At 39.1% G+C, this 18877-nt stretch overlaps 2 protein-coding genes across 9 annotated transcripts in view; one reads left to right on the top strand and one right to left on the bottom strand.

The window, feature by feature from the left end:
* L2HGDH (L-2-hydroxyglutarate dehydrogenase) overlaps nucleotides 1-8132 on the bottom strand; it is a 38439-nt gene extending 30307 nt beyond the window's left edge. For both annotated transcript variants that reach the window (XM_033107146.1, XM_033107147.1), the window contains exons 1-3: nucleotides 7913-8132; nucleotides 4991-5106; nucleotides 4152-4303 (exon numbers count right to left, since the gene is read on the bottom strand). In XM_033107146.1, coding sequence (XP_032963037.1) covers nucleotides 4152-4303; nucleotides 4991-5106; nucleotides 7913-8052 — 408 coding nt within the window. In that variant the 5' untranslated portion in view covers nucleotides 8053-8132. The remainder of the gene's footprint in view (nucleotides 1-4151; nucleotides 4304-4990; nucleotides 5107-7912) is intronic.
* Nucleotides 8133-8141: 9 nt separating this feature from the next.
* DMAC2L (distal membrane arm assembly component 2 like) lies at nucleotides 8142-18078 on the top strand. 7 transcript variants are annotated; one of them, XM_033107153.1, is made up of 6 exons: nucleotides 8236-8277; nucleotides 14348-14405; nucleotides 14526-14637; nucleotides 15570-15778; nucleotides 16371-16542; nucleotides 17723-18041. In XM_033107153.1, the coding sequence occupies exons 3-6, from the start codon at nucleotides 14534-14536 to the stop codon at nucleotides 17835-17837; spliced, it is 600 nt and encodes a 199-aa protein (XP_032963044.1). In that variant the 5' UTR covers nucleotides 8236-8277; nucleotides 14348-14405; nucleotides 14526-14533; the 3' UTR covers nucleotides 17838-18041. The 7 variants fall into 7 exon arrangements, with proteins under 7 accessions (XP_032963043.1, XP_032963048.1, XP_032963050.1 ...); XM_033107155.1 differs by lacking the exon at nucleotides 14348-14405 and adding an exon at nucleotides 9011-9104 and having other exon boundaries at nucleotides 8253-8277; nucleotides 17723-18042; XM_033107154.1 differs by lacking the exon at nucleotides 8236-8277 and adding an exon at nucleotides 9032-9104.
* Nucleotides 18079-18877: the final 799 nt, after the last annotated feature.

The following is an 18877-nucleotide window of genomic DNA, read 5'->3' as shown; positions in this document are numbered from 1 at the left end:
AAGAACAAAAGCTACATGATTACCTCAATAGAAGCAGAAAAGGCATTTGAGACAATCCAACATCCTTTCATGATTAAAAAAAAAACAAACTCAACAATCTAGGAATAGAAAGGAATTTCCTCAATCTGATAAAGCTTATCTACAAAAAACTCACAACTAGTATCATACTTAGCAAAAGTGAAAGATTTAATGCTTCCTCCTTAGGGAAGATCAGGAAAAACACAAGGATGTCCACTTTCACCACTTCTATTCAACACTGTATTAGATAGAGATTCTATCCAGGGAAATTAGGCAGGAAAAAAATATAAAGAGCATCCAGATAGAAAAAGAAATAAAACTATCTTATTTACAGATGACATGATCCTGCACATATAAAATCCTAAGGAATCCACACGGGAAAACAAAAAACAAACAATAAAAAGAACTGAACTGTTAAACTAATAAATGAGTTCAGCAAGGTTGCAGGATAAAAGATCAATATAAAAATCAATCATATTTTATACATTAACAATGAATAATCCAAAATGAAATTAAAAAACAATTATCCTCACAAAAGCTTCAAACAGAATATCAAGGAATAAATTTAACAAAAGAAATGCAATACTTACACACTGAAAAATAGAAAACATTGTTGAAAGAAATTAAAGAAGATCAAAATAAATCGAAAGATATCCCATGTTCATGGCTGGCAAGATTTAATATTGTTAAGATGGGAATACTCCCCAGATTGATCTATAGATTCAACACTATCTCCATCAAAATCCCAGCTGTCTTTTTGGAGAAACTGACCCTAAAATTCACATGGAAATGCAAGGCTCCCAGAATAAACAAAACAAATCTTGGGAAAAAAAAGAACAAAACTGGAGAACTCATGCTTCCTAATTTCAAAATACAACAAAGAGTTACAGTAATCAAGATAGTGTGGTGCTGGCATAAGAGCAGACATACGAGGTCTGACAAGTTCACGAACTTGTTGCACCTATGTTACTAACCTTTTTTGATATCAGAGGGATTATTCATTCTGAATTTGTACCAACTAGACAAACAGTTAACCAAGTTTACTATTTGGAAATGCTGAAAAGGCTGTGTGAAAAAGTTAGACAAAAATGATCTGAACTTTTCACCAACAATTCATGGCTCTTGCAACACAACAATGCACCAGCTCACATGGCACTGTCTATGAGGCAGTTTTTAGCCAGTAAACAAATAACTGTACTGGAACACCCTCCCTACTCACCTGATCTGCCCCCCAATGACTTCTTTCTTTACCCAAAGATAAAGGAAATATTGAAAGGAAGACATGTTGATGACATTCAGGACATAAAGGGTGATACGATGACAGCTCTGATGGCCATTCCAAAAAGAGTTCCAAAATTGCTTTGAAGGGTGGACTAGGCACTGTTGGTGCATAGCCCCCCAAGGGGAGTACTTTGAAGGTGACTGTAGTGATATTTAGCAATGAGGTATGTAGCACTTTTTCTAGGATGAGTTTGCGAACTAAATTGTCTGACCTTTGTATATAAATTGAACAGAATTGAGAATTCTAAATATATCCTATTACATTTATGCTCAATTGATTTTTGATGAAGGTGCCAAAACAATGTAGAAAGAGCAGTCTTTTCAACAAATGGTCCTGAGACAACTGGATATTCACATGCAAAAGAATGAAGTTGGACCCCTTCTTCACACCATATACCAAAATTAATTAAAAAGTGATTATACACTGGAGGTACAGGTGCAAGGGGTAGGGAGCTCTGCTTCTGATAGCAGGGTCTGGGGAAGGTAGGCTGGCTGCAAAGGTTGTAAGATGCCCTGAAGGAGCCCAACAAGCAAGCCAAGGAAATGGACCAGGAACATAAGGCATTCAAGCAGAAACAAAAAGAAGAACAGAAGAACCTCAAGGAGCTAAAAGCGAAGGCTGTGGGGAAGGAAATTTCACATTTGGAATTCAGAAATCGGGCAAAAAATAAGCTTGTGCCTGAGACAATGGTGATCCTTAATTCCATTCCTGTTTAAACATCTAGATTCTTTGCCATACCATCTGTTGGCACCTATAGCTAGAATGAAGTGTTGTCTTGGAGCCTGATGTACATTTAAGAATAAACTTAAAAAAAAAAAATCATACTGTGGGTCATTTTCTCTTTAGTTCTTCTCACTCGGCCATTTCTTCCTTAACTGTGAGGTCAGGGAAAACCCAGCCCAGAATCCTGCCAAAGTCTGTTCTTCAGTCTTTGTTCTACCCCGATTCTATATCACCTGGAATTAAACCAGCTTATTTGGAGGAAAAAAAAGTGATGAAAAATCTAAATGTCAGAGCTAAGGCTATAACAAAATTCTTAGAAGAAAACATGAGTAATTTTTCATGATCTAAGGTTAGGCAATGATTTCTTAGATATGACACTAAAAACATAAGCAATGAAAGAAAAAGAGATATACTGGACTTCATAAAAATTAAAAACTCTGTGCTTCAAAGGACACCATCAACAAAGTAAAAAAGAATATCTACAGAATGAGAGAAAATTTTTAGTAATATTTTTAAAATTACTATTACCATTACTATTACTATTATTTATTTATTTTTTTAACAGGATTTTATTGGGGAACAGTGTGTACTTTCAGGACTTTTTCCAAGTCAAGTTGTTGTCCTCTCAATCCTAGTTGTGGAGGGTGCCATTCAGCTTCAAGTTGTCCTTTCAGTCTTAGTTGTGGAGGGCGCAGCTCAGCCCCAGGTCCAGTGCCGCTGCTAGTTGCGGGGGGCGCAGTCCACCATCCCTTGCGGGAGTTGAACCTTGTGGTTGAAAGGACGCGCTCCAACCAACTGAGCCATCCAGGAGCTCAGTGGCAGCTCAGCTCAAGGTGCCGTGTTCAATCTTAGTTGCAGGGGGCGCTGCCCACCATCTCTGACAGGACTCGAGGAATCGAACCAGCAACCTTGTGGTTGAAAGCCCACTGACCCATGTGGGAATCGAACCAGCAGCCTTTGGAGATAGGAGCACGGAGCTCCAAACGCCTGAGCCACCGGGCCGGCCCACTATTACTATTATTTTTAAAATAAAAAAATATTTTAATATGTCATAACTAATTAGGGACGGTATCCAGAATATATAAAGAACACATACAACTCAACAATAAAAAGACAAGTCAATTTTTAAAATGGGTAAAAGATTTGAATAGACATTTCTTCAATGAATAAATGAAAAGATGCTGAACATCATAATAACTAGGGACATGCAAATCGAAACTACAATGATATACCTCTTCATATCCACTAGGATGGCTAAAATAAAAGAGACATACAACAACAGGTGTTGGCAAGAATGTAGAGATGTTAGAATCCTCATTAATTGTCAATGGGAATGTAAAATAGTGCAGCACTTTGGAAAATAGTTTGGCAGTTCCTCAAATGTTGAACATGGAGTTACCATATGACCCAGCAATTCTACTCCTAGGTATATACCCAAGAAAAATGAACACATAAGTCCATACAAAAACATGTACATGAATGTCCATTGCAGCATTATTCCTAATAGCCCAAAAGTGGAAACAACCCAAATGTCTATCAACTGATAAATGAATAAACAAAATGTGGTATATCTATACAATATATGAGTAAAATATAAAAAGGAATGAAACACTGATTCATGCGACAAGATGAGTGAACCTTGAAAAAGTTATGCTAAGTGAAAGAAGCCAGTCTTAAAAGACAACATACTGTATGCTTCCATTTACATGAAATGCCCGGAATAGGCAAATCAACAGAGACACAAAGTATATTAGTGGTTGCCAGGGGCTATGGAGAAGGAGAGTAGAAAATAGGGGGACATGGGTAATGACTGTTAATGGGTATAGGGTTTCTAAAATTAGACAGTAGTGCTGGCCACACAATTCTGTGAATACAATAAAAACTAAATTATACACTTTAAAATGGTGAATCATATGGTACATAAATTATATGCAAATAAAGCTATTATTATTTTAGAAATTACATGGAGTTAGTCACACCATCTTTTTTTAAAGTTATTTCCTAATATAAGATTTTGCAAATTACATTGATATAAAGAAAGAAAAGCCAGGTTTTTTTTTTTTAACTCAACATTAAACATCAATAAGAAAATGCTAGCTATAAATAAGGCCCTAGTAAAATACTATACCTTGCCACATTGCTTGTAGGAAATTCCCTTTTGGTTACAGTATTCATAGAGGAGGGCTGCGCCTTGTACACATAATTTAGCTTTCAGAGAGTCAGGTTTATAATAAATTCCACTATGTATGACACCACTGTTATGTCCAGTCTGATGAATAGCTACCGAACAAAAGAAAAAGAATAAGAGAAAGTAATGACTCATATAAAACCTAAGAAGTGGGCGGACAAACACAGTTGAAGCTATCAGAGACCACATTATTTAAAGAGTCTTACAGTTAGAGCACTGGTAATTTCCTCTAGCAGACGTGCCTGGTGTCTGTGTCACTTCCCTCCAGCTCAACTCTGATTTCAGTTACTACTTTGGTGCACAAACTCACCTATCACTACCAGCAAACCACTTTAAGGGCCCACTATAGCTCTCTGCATTCTGCCCCAGGACCTTTTTTAATATGGGGAGGGGGATTCAATATCCCTAGGGGCAGCCTATTGGAATCCTCAACCAATAGGGGCAGGAGCTGATGGATAAATGAGCATGATCCTGGCAAATGTTTCTGTAGCTCCTCAGAGGTCCCAGTGGAATCAAGCTCACAGGAGCAACTTTGATAATGCAACCTCATGTAGCTTTTCCACCGTCCCTGTTTACTCTCCCCACTCCCTTACTCCTGTCTCCTAGGTAACCTCTCAAATAAATAATCTACACCCAAGTCCTAGTCCCAGGCTCTGCTTTATGGAGAATTCAAATGAGGGTACTAACATTGATTGACATTCAGCATGAAGGATGCAGAACTGACAAAATGAGCAGGTGTTCACGTTAAGCCAGAAGAGCAACACTGATAACATACATACCTAAATCTTTCTCCTTTTCCAGAACACCAATGGAAAGTGCTGGATGTCGAAGGATGAGTGCTCTGGCAGAGGCAAGCCCCACAATTCCGCCACCGATAATGACTACATCAAATGAGCTTTAAAGTAATGCATGGTTACAGTAGACCTCATCAAACTTCACATAATTTTGATCACCCAGGGATAATTAAACTATTAATTTGTAATCATTAAAAGCAAATATTCATTTGGCTTTATGCTATTTGACTTCATACTCATGAAGAAAACCTTTAAAAGTTACATGCATTGCTGGTCAGTACATAGTCAGCAACATTGAGCAGGCATGGTGGCTAGTTGCTCAAGCAGCTCTCCTCCACAGTACTCTGCCTGGGCTGGCTACATCAATGATTATCCTGTGTTAAGCATCACACTCTTCTCTACCATCTAGTCTTTTAAAATTGAAGTACAGTGTTCTTGAGCATAAGCTAACACAGTAAATCTTTAATGTCTTAATGTGCAAGAATTTGTACATTTTTTTCTGTTGAGGAGGAAATGGCCAGTGAGAACATCAAACCTTACGGAAATAAGGGGTCCAAAATAGGTTCAGAACCACAAATTTAGCCATGACAGACCCTGATTACAAAACCATTTCAAAAATTAGAAAGGGCTTGTATAGTCTAACTCTGCAATGAGAAGAGTACAAGATTACCTTTAGCACTGACCTTACGGTGAACAAATCTCGGTCTTATAGGAACATGGCCAATCTTGCTTCTTCTGCACCCCACCTATTTCACCCCTCCTGTATTATATTATTTTGATGTAAATCCAAAACATCATCTGTAAATATTTCCATGTTATTTCTTTTATTAATTTATTTATTTAAATTTTTATTTCAGTATGTTATTTCTAAAAGATCTCTTCAAAAACACACACACACAATACCATTATTCATATATAAAATTAACAACAAATATTTTATATCATCAAATATTCACTATAAATCTTTTAAAAGGAGAACACAGAAGAAAATCTTGGGATGTAGAGCTAGGTGGAGAGTTTACACCAAAAACATGATCCATAAAAGAAAAATTTGATAAATTGGACTTCATCAAAATTAAAAACTTTTGCTCTGCAAAGGATCCTGTTAAGAGCATGAGAAGAAAACCAACACGTTGGGGTCACTCACATATTGCTGGTAGGAATGTAAAACAGTACAGCCACTCTGGAAAAAGAGCATGGCAGTTTCTTAAAAAACTAAACATGTACTAACTGTATGTCTCAGTGACTGCATTTATCCCAGAGAAATGGAAAGTTATGTTCATACAAAGACCTGTACATAAATGTTTATAGCAGCTTTATTCATAGCCAAAAAATGGAAACAGCCCAGATATCCTTCAACTGGTGAATGGTTAAACAAACTGTGATTAAACATTTGTGGTTAAACATCCATGACATGAATGCTACTCAACAATTAAAAGGAACCCACTATCCACATAGGTAACATCTTGGATGGATCTCAAGGACATGCTGTGTGAAAAAAGGCAGTCTCAACAGATTACATACTGTGTGATTCCACTTACAGAACATTCTCGAAATGACAAAATTATAGGGCTGGGGGAATAGATTAGTAGTTGCCAAAGGTTAAGAAGGGTGTAGAGATGGGATGTGAATATAACAGCCAGTGACACAAGTGATATCTTTGTGTTGATGGAACATTTCTGTTTCTTGTGGTGGTAGTTACACAAATTAACACAAATGATTAAATTGCACAAAAACACACACACACAAATGAGTGCATGTAAAACTGATAAAATCTGAACAAGGTCTACGCTTTGTGTCAATGTCAATTCCCTGGCTTTGATATTGTACTGTAGTTATGTAAGATGTTATCATCGGGGTAAATTGGATGAAGGGTACATGAGATCTCTGTTTTATTGCAACTTTTTATGAATCTGTAATTATTTCAAAATAAAAAGTATAACCAAAACCTTCACTAACTCTACTTTTCTTCCCTTGAGCTTCCCAAAAGAATTGCCTACATACCTCATGATGAATCATGAATCCTATTCCACTCTAATCCCCCTCCAATCCACTAACACACAGCAGCCAGAGTCAACTTTTGAAATATAAATTTAATCACCCCCTCTTCTTAAAACCCTTTAAAATCCTCACAGCGCTGTTAGAATAAAATTCAATGTGTAGTTAAAATAAAATAAAAATCCTGCTGTGATGTAGCCCCTCGCAGTGTCATTCCACACCATCTCTGTTCTGCCAAACTCCAGTCACACTCATCTTCCCTACCTTCTAGTTCTAGAAACAGCCAAGGGCTTTTCAGCTTGAAAGCCTTCGCGTAAATCATCCCCTCTACAGAAAGCAAAGACAGTGGTTTCCACTGTGACCTCCAAACTTCAAATCACAGGACATTGAATTCTGCAGACTTGGATAAGAAACTGAGCTGCTTCTCACAGAGGTAACTCTATGCGGTGTCTGCCAGGAACTGACTTAAAACTGGTTTCAGATCTTCCAATTAACACCAGCTATGTCAGCTAATAAACAGCGTATTTAATTGCTTACAGTGTGCTAGGTCCTCTCATGCTCAAAATGACCACCTGCGGGAGAGACTAGGCTCCAATTCACAACTGAGCCTTTAAGGAGCTTACGTTAACCCGCCCAGAGTTAAATGGGAAGCGGAGGGGCTGTATTCAAAGACAGATTGTTTTAGACCTCTACTCAACCTCCCTCTCTTATTCTTTTCCTCCCGCTCACAAACAACGAATAAATCCTGCAGGTAACTCCTAGGATCCAAGGTAGGAGCCCGAGCTCCACAGGATCCTGACCTTCACTCAAGGCTGGAACAGGGAAGTAGGGCAGGGGCATAAGTCCAGCACAAGGCACCTCTGAGACACGATGCAACGCAGGCAGCGGGGACCACTGTGCTGTACTCACCTGGTGCTGGCTCTGCGGCCACCCTGGCACAGCGGCCTGTGCCTCCCCGGCGCGGGCCCCCACGCCGCGGAGAAGCCCCCGGGGAATCCCCCGCGGACCCATCCGCAAGCACTGCCCAGGTAACGCAGCGCGGGAACCATTGCCTGCGTCCCCCTTAACCTGCCTCAGCCAGAGGTGGCCACGAGCCCGACTCTGAAGGGGCCTCAGGCAGCACTCTCTAGCTCCGCCTCCCGCGCAGCGACCAATGAGGCGTGCGCCTTCGCCCAACGCAAGTGACCAATGGACGCGCGCGGCGGAGGGCGAAGGGCAGGCCCGGCGCTGCCGCAGACGTTGGGGGTGCTTACTCGCTCCCTCCGGTCGACGCTGTGAGTAGAGGAGCTAGGCCCCGAGTTGGGCGGGACTAGGGTGGTGGTTATGCTCTGCCCTTTGTCTCCTTTCTTCGCTGGGCTTACGGAAAACTTGTCCCGCCGAGTCACGCGTTTTTCATCTTCACTGCCGAGCGGTCTCGGGGCCGCGGGAGAAAGGCGGGGCGTGATTACGGTGAAAACTCATTTGGGTGGGCCCAGCGGCCTGCCTTGTCTCCCTCTCGGGCCGGTCCGGGCCTTGTCCCGGGTCGGCTCGAGGCGGATGGCTGGGCACCCGCTGTCTCCAACCCGGCCCCCACCTAGCGGAGTGCCCACTGAAGGGGCGCTCTCCGTCCAGCCCTCGCTCGGGACCGAAACGCCTTGTCACGGCAACGCCTGATAGCCTGCAGTTTTCCCGACTTTTTGTGGGGCTCTTGGCAGTGTCATTCATTCGGTCACTGGTGGTCCTGTAAATGTTGATCGCCTAGATGAACCAGACGGCTCGGTCTCTGCCGTCATCTAGCAATCGTTCCTTAAATACTGGACCGAGATACAGTTTTTAAATATGCAGTGCGGGCCTGGGAACAGCGACTCACCTGTACAGGTCACATCTCACGTGTTCCCTTATCTGTAAAATGAGGGAAGTGGGCTGTGTAATCTCTAAAAGACCTTTTAACTGTAAAATTACGTGATTCTGGCACCGTGCCAGTATAACACCCGTTCTCTGTGCTTGATGGCAGTTTTTAATTTTTAGGGTCAGAACAGCTGACCAGAAAAATAGAAGAATACAACTTGATTCCTGGAAGGACTTTGTTGCCTGTTTGAATTTGGTTCCAGTCGTTAGTCAGGTGACTTGGGGAAGTCATTTCACCTCTATGCCTCAGACCCTCTGTGAACTAGGCGTAACAGTCTCCTTCATAGGGCTGTTTGCATTACATGAGATAAGGCTAATCAGGTCTTTAGCACAATGAATTACTTGATAAATGACTGCTTTTATTATGCTCAAATGATTTTACCTCTTGGATAGTTGTATGCATTTTGCTTTATTTGTGAAAACAATGTAGAATGTTACCTATCGGTACTTGTTCCACAAATTAAAAAGAAAAAGAGATGGTTATTTTTTCAATTCAATTTTTAAATTTTGAGATAATCATAGATTCCCAAGCAGTTGTGAGAAACAGTAGAGATCCTGTGTTCCCTTCACTCAGTCTCCCCCAATGAGAACATATTGTAAAACTATAGTACAACATCCTAACCAGGAAACTAAGATCCATACAATCCATTGATCTTATTCAGATTTCCGCAGTTTTACATGTACGCATGTATATAGTTCTATATCATTTTTATCACGTTTAGGCTCTCGTGTCCACCACCACAGTCAAGCTACGGGTAAAGCAGTTTTTTTACCACAAGAATCGCTCTGGTTGCCCTTTTATAACTACACTTCCCTCCTGCAGGGCACCCTTCCTCAGTCTATTCTCCCTTTCTAAAATGTTGTCATTTCAAGAATTTATATAAACAGAATTATACAGTATGTAACTTTTTGGAATTGGCCTTTTTCACTCAGCATAATCCCTTGAGATCCATCCAAATAGGTGTATATATCAATGATTCATTCCTTCTTACTGCCAAGTAGTATTTCATGGCATCTCAGTATGTTTAACCATGCATTGAAGGACATCTGAGTTGTTTCCAGTTTTTAGCTATTTTGAATATAATTGTACAGCTTTTTTGTGTAAACTTGCTTTTGTTTCTCTGGGATAAATGCCCGAGTCCAATTTCTGGGTCATATGATTAGCATACGTTTAGTTTTGTAAGAAACTGCCAGACTTTTTCCAAAGTGGCTGTATGTTTTTACATTCCCACCAGCAATATTCGAGTGATTCAGTTTCTCCCATTACCAGCGTTTGGTGGTGTCACTTTTTTAAAAAAACTGAACCATTCTGATAGCTATGTTGTGGAGATGGTTATTTTTCAGTTTGCACAAGATGTAGTTGATTTGTTACTAGGTTGAATACAGAATTATACACTTCTAGGGTCTGTGGTCAGACTTTCCTGGGCCTGCTATGATTTTGAGCATGTGCTTCTTAGCAAGGTGAAAGAACTCACAATACATGTGCTCTTTTTATAATTTTTTTCTTGCTTACCTTCTCACTTTTTGACTGTACATTAGAATTTGTTTCAATTAGTAATTTCAAATCAAGAGCTCACCATACAGTTATGTACCCTGTCATGTCTTAGGCTAGAGATATTTATACTCATGATACCACCCTCCTCAGCTGAGAATTCTTGTTCATCTTCATCTATGTCAGAAGCTGTAAGACTTTAGTTCAGTGCGTGTCATGTGATGTTGTTGGCCTAGAAATGGCTTTTGGGAACTTTGCTTCCAATTCCTAATGAATTGCTGTTTTATTTCACTAGACTCTTCATATCTCTGGAATAAGAATTGGCATCAATAATAGGTTATTTCAAGAAGGTGGGGTTGTAATTCCCCATTTCTGATACCACCCTACCCTCTCTCCACATTTTTACCACCCTTAAGAACTAATTGGCTTGTTCAGTCTTTTTGACCACTAAGTTAGCCATCACTTTAAATAGCCCACTGAAGTAATTGTATTTAATATGTAAAAATAGAACTTCCACTTAAAAAAAAAATTTTATGCAAAGACTGAATCAAACCTGTTCAGAAAAACTTCATATCCTATTTTGAGTCACACATTGGAAGTCTGGCTTTCTCTAAGTCACAGACATTATTGCAACTTTTAGAAACATCTGCTAAAACTTATGGCTCAAGCCATGTTATGATAGCAAGAACTTGTTTTGTTTGTTTTTTCATGATTTGGATTTCTGATTTATTGCAGCAGTAATTTAGTAATGGTTATTTTTTTAACTTGCTTTTAACTGGTTTCTTTCATTAGAGTTAAATTAACCAACTCACCACTAGAGGTCTCCTCTTTCCCTATAGAAAGCATTCCCAGAGGTAGCTGCTTGAATTCATCAGAAATTCCTAAAATCATTTAGCAAAGTTGTAGTTGAGAATGTAAAAACCTACCAATTTATTTTTTTTACCTTTATTGCCAAATAAAAATTTGTTTGCATGTTTAAATTACTTTAATATATCTAATATTTTTAGAGATCATAGCTGAAGTAAATTTGGCCTTTAAGCTGAATTATAAGGTAGGCCAAAATGAATCAAGTGAAAGTACTAAAATTTTCACAGACCACTCTACCTTATCTGCTTAATAACAGTTTCTCTGGTTTTATCTTTATCCATGGAAAATATCAACCATTGAAGACTTATTTAGCAAATATTTATTAAACTCTTCCATTAGGGGTATAACACTGTACTGTGCTAGGTGCAAACATTTAATTTGAATATAGGTTCAAAATTAAGAACAATGGAAATGAATAAGATATGACCTTGCTTTTCCTTTTTCTCTGCATACTTTTTTTTTTCTGCCTAACTACAAAATCTTCATCATCGTTTAAGACCCATCTCAAAAGAAAACTCTAGTGTGAAGCCTTCCCCTTATTCCTCTAGGCTCCAACAGAACATGTTTATACCTCTACTAAGACACCATGTTGCATGTTGTTTGTTTATGTTTATGTCGTCTGCCTTCATTAGACTATACATTCTATGAGGATAGGAACCGGTCTTTCTGTCTCGCCTTTGTTTTGTTTGATTTTTCGATCTTCCTGTTGTATCTCTTGCACTAGGTAGAGCAGGCATGCAAGAACTATTTATTGAGTGAACGAATAGATGGATGGATGAAGATGGCATTTGAGTAAGGTCTTGAGGTTGGGTATGATTTCCACAGACAAGATTGGGTGGGTGAGGAGGGACGGTACATGGAGGGAACAGTCTGAGTAGAAGCTGGAAAGCCCAGATGCAGCTGGCAGTCAATGGAGTCATCAGAAGGGGGCACAGGTGGTGAGAGCTTTAACCAAAAGCTGAAGAGGGCTGAGGACGTGATGATAGCAAGGAGTAAGGTTCGCAGTAATGAAGGCAGAGTGATGGTGGGAAAGGGAGGAAGTGGTGATTCCAGGTTCTGTCCTCAGACCTCACCTCTCACTGTTCTACAACCTCAGCTTCCTTGGTCACTTCCTCAGCTCTAAGGTGGTTCCCACTCAGGCCTCCTTCTAGTCCTCTGTTTTTGTTTTGTTTTTAAATTTTATTGGGGAATATTGGGGAACTGTGTTTCTCCAGGGCCCATCGGCTCCAAGTCGTTGTTCTTCAATCTAGTTGTGGAGGGCGCAGCTCAGCTCCAAGTCCAGTCGCCGTTTTCGATCTTAGTTACAGGGGGCACATCCCACCATGCCATGCGGGAATTGAACCGGCAACCTTGTTGAGAGCTCACGCTCTAACCAACTGAGCCATCCGGCTGCGCCTCTGGCAGCTCAGCGGTGGCTCGTCTTCAGTCCAGTAGTTGTAGAGGGTGCAGCTCACTGGCCCATGTGGGAATCTAATCGGCAACCCTGTTCAGAGCTCGCGCTCTAACTAACTGAGCCATCGGCCGCCCCTCTTTCTCCCCCCCCCCCCGCCCCCGAGTTGTAGAACCATCCAATAGATAAGGAAAGAGCATTGGACTGGTGGTAGCACTAGGTTCAAGTTTAAGCACTGCCACCAATTAGCCATGAAACATTGGGCAAGTTCTTTTAAATACATGCATTAAAACCCCGCCTTGTTCCAGAAGGGATTTAGGGTGTCGACAAGTTACTTAATGAGGGCTTTGGTTTCCTCATCTCTGAATTAGAGGTTTAGTCTAGATGATCTGAGTTCCTTCCAGCTCTACCATTTTGTGACTCCAATTCTAATGATTTGTTGGTCTTCTCCACTTAGAAGTTCTGCCAACGCTTTATATTTAGAATATGAAAAATTGGTGAACCCACAACCCTGTCCTCCTGACATTGATTTCTGATAATGACATCATCATGTTACCGGGACTCAGGACCAAAACTTAGTGTCCTCTTCAACTTCTCTAGCCCTGCCTCTACATCTCACTTACTGAATCAGGTGGAGTCCACTCTGTAACGTCATTCCCATTCTTCCCCCACTTGGTGCTTTCCCATGGCCACGTGTGGGTGAAGCCCTTGTTAGCTGTCTCTCTGACTTGTTCTGTTGTACTCAATCTTGATGCTGCTGTCTGAAGCAAACATCGAACAATGCCAGTGTTCTGTGCATTCAGTCTCCCCCAATGAGAACATCTTGCAAAACTATTGTACAACATCACAACCAGGAAACTAAGATCGACACAATCCATCTATGCGCAAACCTCAGTGACTCCCAACTACCTGCGTAAGACAGTCAATTCCCTGGCTGAGCGTGCCACAGCCTCCTGCTGTGACTAAATTGTCTCCTCCAAACTGAACTACAACATGCTTTAAATGTTCCTGCCTCAGCTAATCAACTTACAGGCCTTTCCCTGGTATCTTTATTGAAATCCTGGTCTGTTCTTATTTTAACTTTTTTGAGGTATTTATCAGGTTCTGTGCTTTAACTGCTTGGTAGCTTGTTTTAACTCACTCCACCCTGCCTGAAGTTGTCAGCTCCCCAAAGGCAGAGACTGAGTTTCATGTATCGTTGTCCCCCAGACCTCCTCCCTCCTAAACTGGCACACTACTAGAGAAACTTGAATTGAGATAAATTGGATTGAGAACCAATTCAAAAATCACTTTCTCAACTCATGGTGATAGATTTTTACAGCTGGAAATCATCTGAGCACATCATCTCATTTTATAAATGAGAAAACCACGGGTTAGAGCGGTGAAGTTACGTACTTGCCCAGTCTTTTCCAGCTGCTCTTCTACCACCGTTCCTTGCACTGTTGTGGTGACACTACTTGCAGCCTTAACATAGCGAGATGTTTCCAAGTCTTCTCTTTCCTCCTGTATGTGTCTTGACTTCGACACATTGCTCCCTTGGTGATTTTAGCTTGCCATTTTGATACTGGAAATGTATACTGGGAGTGGAGCTGGTTTCAGTAAATTTGTAGGTGCACTGCCTAAATGGACACCAGGTGGCAACCTGCAGGCTAGAACGATGGGACTTAAGTCCAGGCTGGAAGGAACCATAGAGCCTGTTTTTTTGCAGCAAAAGAAACCAGGAAACTGAGACTGGAGTGACTTGCCCAATAACTATTGAGAGACAAGTGAGTCATCAGCTTTATTGGCACAAGAGCACTGACTTTGAAGTTGTGAAGTAAGTGACTATATGTATATGACTGATTGCCGACTGATGACCTAATATAAATACTGTTTTGTGTGTCTAGATCAAATCATGCTGTTTGGAAAAATTTCCCGGCAGTTGTGTGGCTTAAAGAAACTCCCATGGTCATATGAGTCCAGATACTTCTGGGGCTGGTTGAATGCAGTATTTAATAAGTAAGTCACTCTAATTAAAGTGAAGAAACTTGGGGAATTGTTAAAGATAGATGAGTTCCCAGTAGCTATTTGACTATTTCTTTTATTTCAAATGTTGTTGTTGTTGTTTTGTACAGTGTGTGCAGTATGATCCTCATTTTGTTTCAAAACAAACATATACATAAGCATTGAATGAAGACTAAAAAAATAGATTACAAAATATTAATGTGCCCGGGTTGCAGGATTTCAGTGATTTTTTTCTTATTTGGCCTTTCCATGCCTTTCAAGTTTTCTAAATTGAATATTTATTACTTTTATAATCAGAAAAGCTCAGTAAATGTAATTTTAGAATATTTTATTCCATGGCTTCTTAAGGGATGTAGTTATCCTTTTGAATACTATCAAGGGAACTCAAGTTTTTAAAAAGTGGGTGGTGTGCTTAGAAATACTTTGAAACTGATGAAACTAATCTCCTTGTTGCTTAACATAGCATTAACACCACTAACTAGAGAAAAAAGCATATGTAGAAATTAATAAGTATCACTTAATGAGATTTAATTTGAACATAGCTTCAAAATTATTCCCTCATTTATCATTAATAAAACAGTAAAAGCAATAACTAAATGTGTCATTCATTCAATGCATAGTTATTGAGTACCTCCTGGTGTCAAGTACTGTGCTACAAACAAATCAATGAAGACTCATGTCTGCCTGATAAACTCATATAAAAATAATATGCCTTGACAGAGTTCCCTTGGAAAAAATAAAAGCAGGAAAGGTAACAGGGAGAGAGCCATTGTATGTTGTTTACATGGATCTCACTAATATACTTACCTCCCTCCTCAGTCATTTGAAATGAAAAGTTGTTGCTATTCTGTATTTATGTTGGTGAATATAGTTAAGAAGCTAGTGATTGTAGTAAAAGCTAACCGCTTTTGTTCTCTTTCCAACAGAGTAGATTATGAACGTATCAGGGATGTCGGCCCCGACAGGGCAGCCTCTGAGTGGCTGCTGCGCTGTGGGGCTATGGTGCGCTACCATGGCCAGGAGAGGTGGCAGAATAACTACAACAACCTCCCAACAGGCCCTCTGAACAAATACAAGATCCAGGCGATCGATGCCACAGATTCTTGTATCATGGGCATTGGATTTGATCACATGGGTAACTACCCTATCATTTGCTTATGATTTACAGTGACATTTTGTTGCTATTGAATATGATAGTCATAGGTGTGTCCTTTTTGCTTTTTCAGTATAATCCCATTTGTTTTTACAGTATAATCCAGTTTGCTTTTGCCTATGTATGATATTTATCTTTAAATTGGAGATTACAACACCTTCCTGTCCTTTCTCCCCTTACTAAGCTTGTCTCTACATGACTTTTCTGTGGTTTATTGATTTAAAATTCAAGGCCTTGTTTGTCAAATAGTCTTTGTCAAAGTTCTGTCATTGAGAAATCCTCAGTAATATAGGAATAATTGTATCCACACAGCTTCTGCCTGTGTGGGCATTTCTTTCCTCCAATGCATGGTGTCTGACTGCAACATGGTCCTGTCCATCAGTACAACCTGTCTAATGAATACCTTGTAGAGTTAATAAGGTGACTATCCATTAAAGTTTTCCTTCCTGGGCCTGAGAGCTTTCCCAGGACATAGGACTTTCAATCCTAAAACCAGAACAGTCCCGGGCAAACTAGGACAATTGGTCATCTTAATGGTAAAGCAGATTCTTAAACTGTGCTTTTTTACCCCGAGAGGGCCTACAGCATGTTGAAAAAATAAGGCTATGCAAGTGTCATTATATCGAGGATGACTGTTTGGAGAGACTTGGTCAACTTGAAAATTTACAAAAAAGCATGTTGGAAATGGAAATAATTTCATGTGGGAATGTCACAGACAGAGGCATCATTGCTTTGCATCATTTAAGGTAGGTAATCATTGCCAAAATGGAAACTTAGTAATGATGTGAAGATGAATAATCAGAATTTTTTTTTAATTACAGTTGACATTCAGTATTTTTATATTAATTTCAGGTATACAGCATAGTGATTAGACATTTATATAATTCACCAAGTGATCCCCCAATTAGTCTAGTACCCATGGGGCTCTATGCATAGTTCCTACGATATTACTGACTGTGTTCCCTATGCTGCACTTTACATCTCTGTGACTATGTTGTAACTGCCAATTTGTACTTAATCTCTTAACCTCTTTCACCCAGTCCCGCTACCCTCCACCTTCCTGCCCTCATCTGGCAACCGTCAGTTTGTTCTCTGTATCTATGAGTCTGTTTCTGTTTTGTTTGTTCACTTATTTTGTTCTTTAGATTCTACATATAAGTGAGATCACACAGTATTTTGAATAATCACAATTTAAAACAGTTGAGGGGTGGTATTTTATTTTAGTTCTGAAAAATATAATTGAAGAAAATGACTTAACTTTCATCTATAATACTTTAGAACAGTTATAATTATCAACTGTAATATGTCAAGGTTCTATTGTATGTTTTAGGGGACATCTTTTTAAAAAATTAAATCTACATAAAGCACCTAGCGTGGTGCCTGCTATAGTTAGCGTTCAATAAGCATTTGCTAGTATGCTTCCTCTCCATCTTTTAAAGCAATTTCCCTCATCTTCTGCCAATAACCTATCACAGGAAGTCTGAGGAATTTTAAACATTATAAACAAAAGTACAAGACTATTTGTCTCATAGATTAGTTGAGGCTTTGAGGCTTCATCTTTTAATAGCCACTTGAGTTCCTTTAAAACTTCCCTGTTTTCCCTTTCTAGGTTAAGATTCATATTTTATATCTCACATGCAAAGTAGTTCTGTGCCATAATATACATATAGTAGTTGGAAAGATTCAGCTAGAATTATTGATGTAATTCAGAATAACTAAACTTTCCCAAGTCTGGCCCAGTTCCTGGCATGAATTTCATTTGAAGTTGTATTCCAAGACTACTGTTCTAAAAGTCATTTTGAAAGTATAGGGTGACATATACACATTCTGTGTAATTTTTTTCTAAAAGTCAATATATCGAGTTTATTTTTAGTGCTGTAAGGGTAAAGGCCAAATTGAAGTAATTTTTTTTTTCTCTTTTTACAGAAAACTCAAGTATTTGTTATTAAGTGATCTTCCTGGAATAAGAGATAAAGAGAACCTTGTCCAAGCCTTTAAGACAGCATTACCTTCTCTGGAACTAAAATTAGACTTGAAGTAAAATAATAATCAATAAGTGCCTTATTCAGTGTAAAGTATCATTTAAAATTGTTGATCCTACACAGCAACAAATATAATCAACAATAGAACTATAGGGATATCATGACATTTTAGAAGCAGAGTCCATCATGTAGAAAATAAATATTCAGATATGACTCACTAAAGTTACTAAACTGGAAGTGAGGGTTTTATGTACATTAAATCATTTTAAGAAAAATGCAAACTAGGTAGCATTTTAATTCTAATATATTCCTCATTTTATCTAGCTATCTATATAGATACCTCTTGATGTAGATACTGAGAGGTCTTTAAAGTGATTTAAATGTACAACAGATATTCTTTGCTGTATTTTAACAGTAATTTATGTTACATTTTACTTTAAAGTTATTGAAGCATATTACTATAAATGTACAATGATGAAAAATTGGAAGCCAAATTTCAGATTCATTGATGGAGTCAATTATAGAAAGTAGTTAGTAGTTGTTAAAGCATTCATATTGCTTCCCAGGATTTGCATGCCTTTCTCATGATCCTGCATTCCTGTGTTTTTTATAACATACACTCTTTCTCTGAATGAATAATTTCTGGCTAATGTGTCTTTTTAGTAAGCTTAGTCTGGTGTTTTATGAAAAGTAGACTAAATACTTGGCTGACTTCAAATAGTTCTGCTGATTGCAATAGAACAGAGGAAACAGGCATGTAGACCAGCACAGTTGTACTTACTTTTTGCTTAAATTAAAAAATTGCATTAGGGGTGGCCTGTTGGCATAGTTGGTTAGAGCACAGTGCTCAGAACACCAGGGTTGCTGGTTCGATTCCCACATGGGCCAGTGAGCTGCGCCCTCCACTAGATTGAAAACAATGACTCGACTTGGAGCTGATGGGTCCTGGAAAAACACACTTTTCCCCAATCTTCCCAATAAAAAAGTTTTTTAAAAAATTGCTTTAAACAGAAAATTTTAACATGTCAATTAGAAACGAATTTTTATTCCCTTATATATGTTGGATGCTACTTCCTGTGAGCTCAAAGGACATAAAAAA

The sequence above is a fragment of the Rhinolophus ferrumequinum genome, chromosome 6 (assembly GCF_004115265.2).
Source record: "Rhinolophus ferrumequinum isolate MPI-CBG mRhiFer1 chromosome 6, mRhiFer1_v1.p, whole genome shotgun sequence".
NCBI lineage: Eukaryota > Metazoa > Chordata > Mammalia > Chiroptera > Rhinolophidae > Rhinolophus > Rhinolophus ferrumequinum.
This window is presented reverse-complemented; position numbering and strand designations above follow the sequence as displayed.

What these genes read in the sequence shown, in the direction of transcription:
- DMAC2L (XM_033107152.1), top strand. Translation starts at nt 8,157, where the DNA reads ATGAGGCGTGCGCCTTCGCCCAACGCAAGTGACCAATGGACGCGCGCG. An exon ending in TTGAATGCAGTATTTAATAA is followed by an intron (nt 14,638 to 15,569) that starts GTAAGTCACTCT and finishes TCTTTCCAACAG; the next exon opens with AGTAGATTATGAACGTATCA. An exon ending in CATTGGATTTGATCACATGG is followed by an intron (nt 15,779 to 16,370) that starts GTAACTACCCTA and finishes TTTTACCCCGAG; the next exon opens with AGGGCCTACAGCATGTTGAA.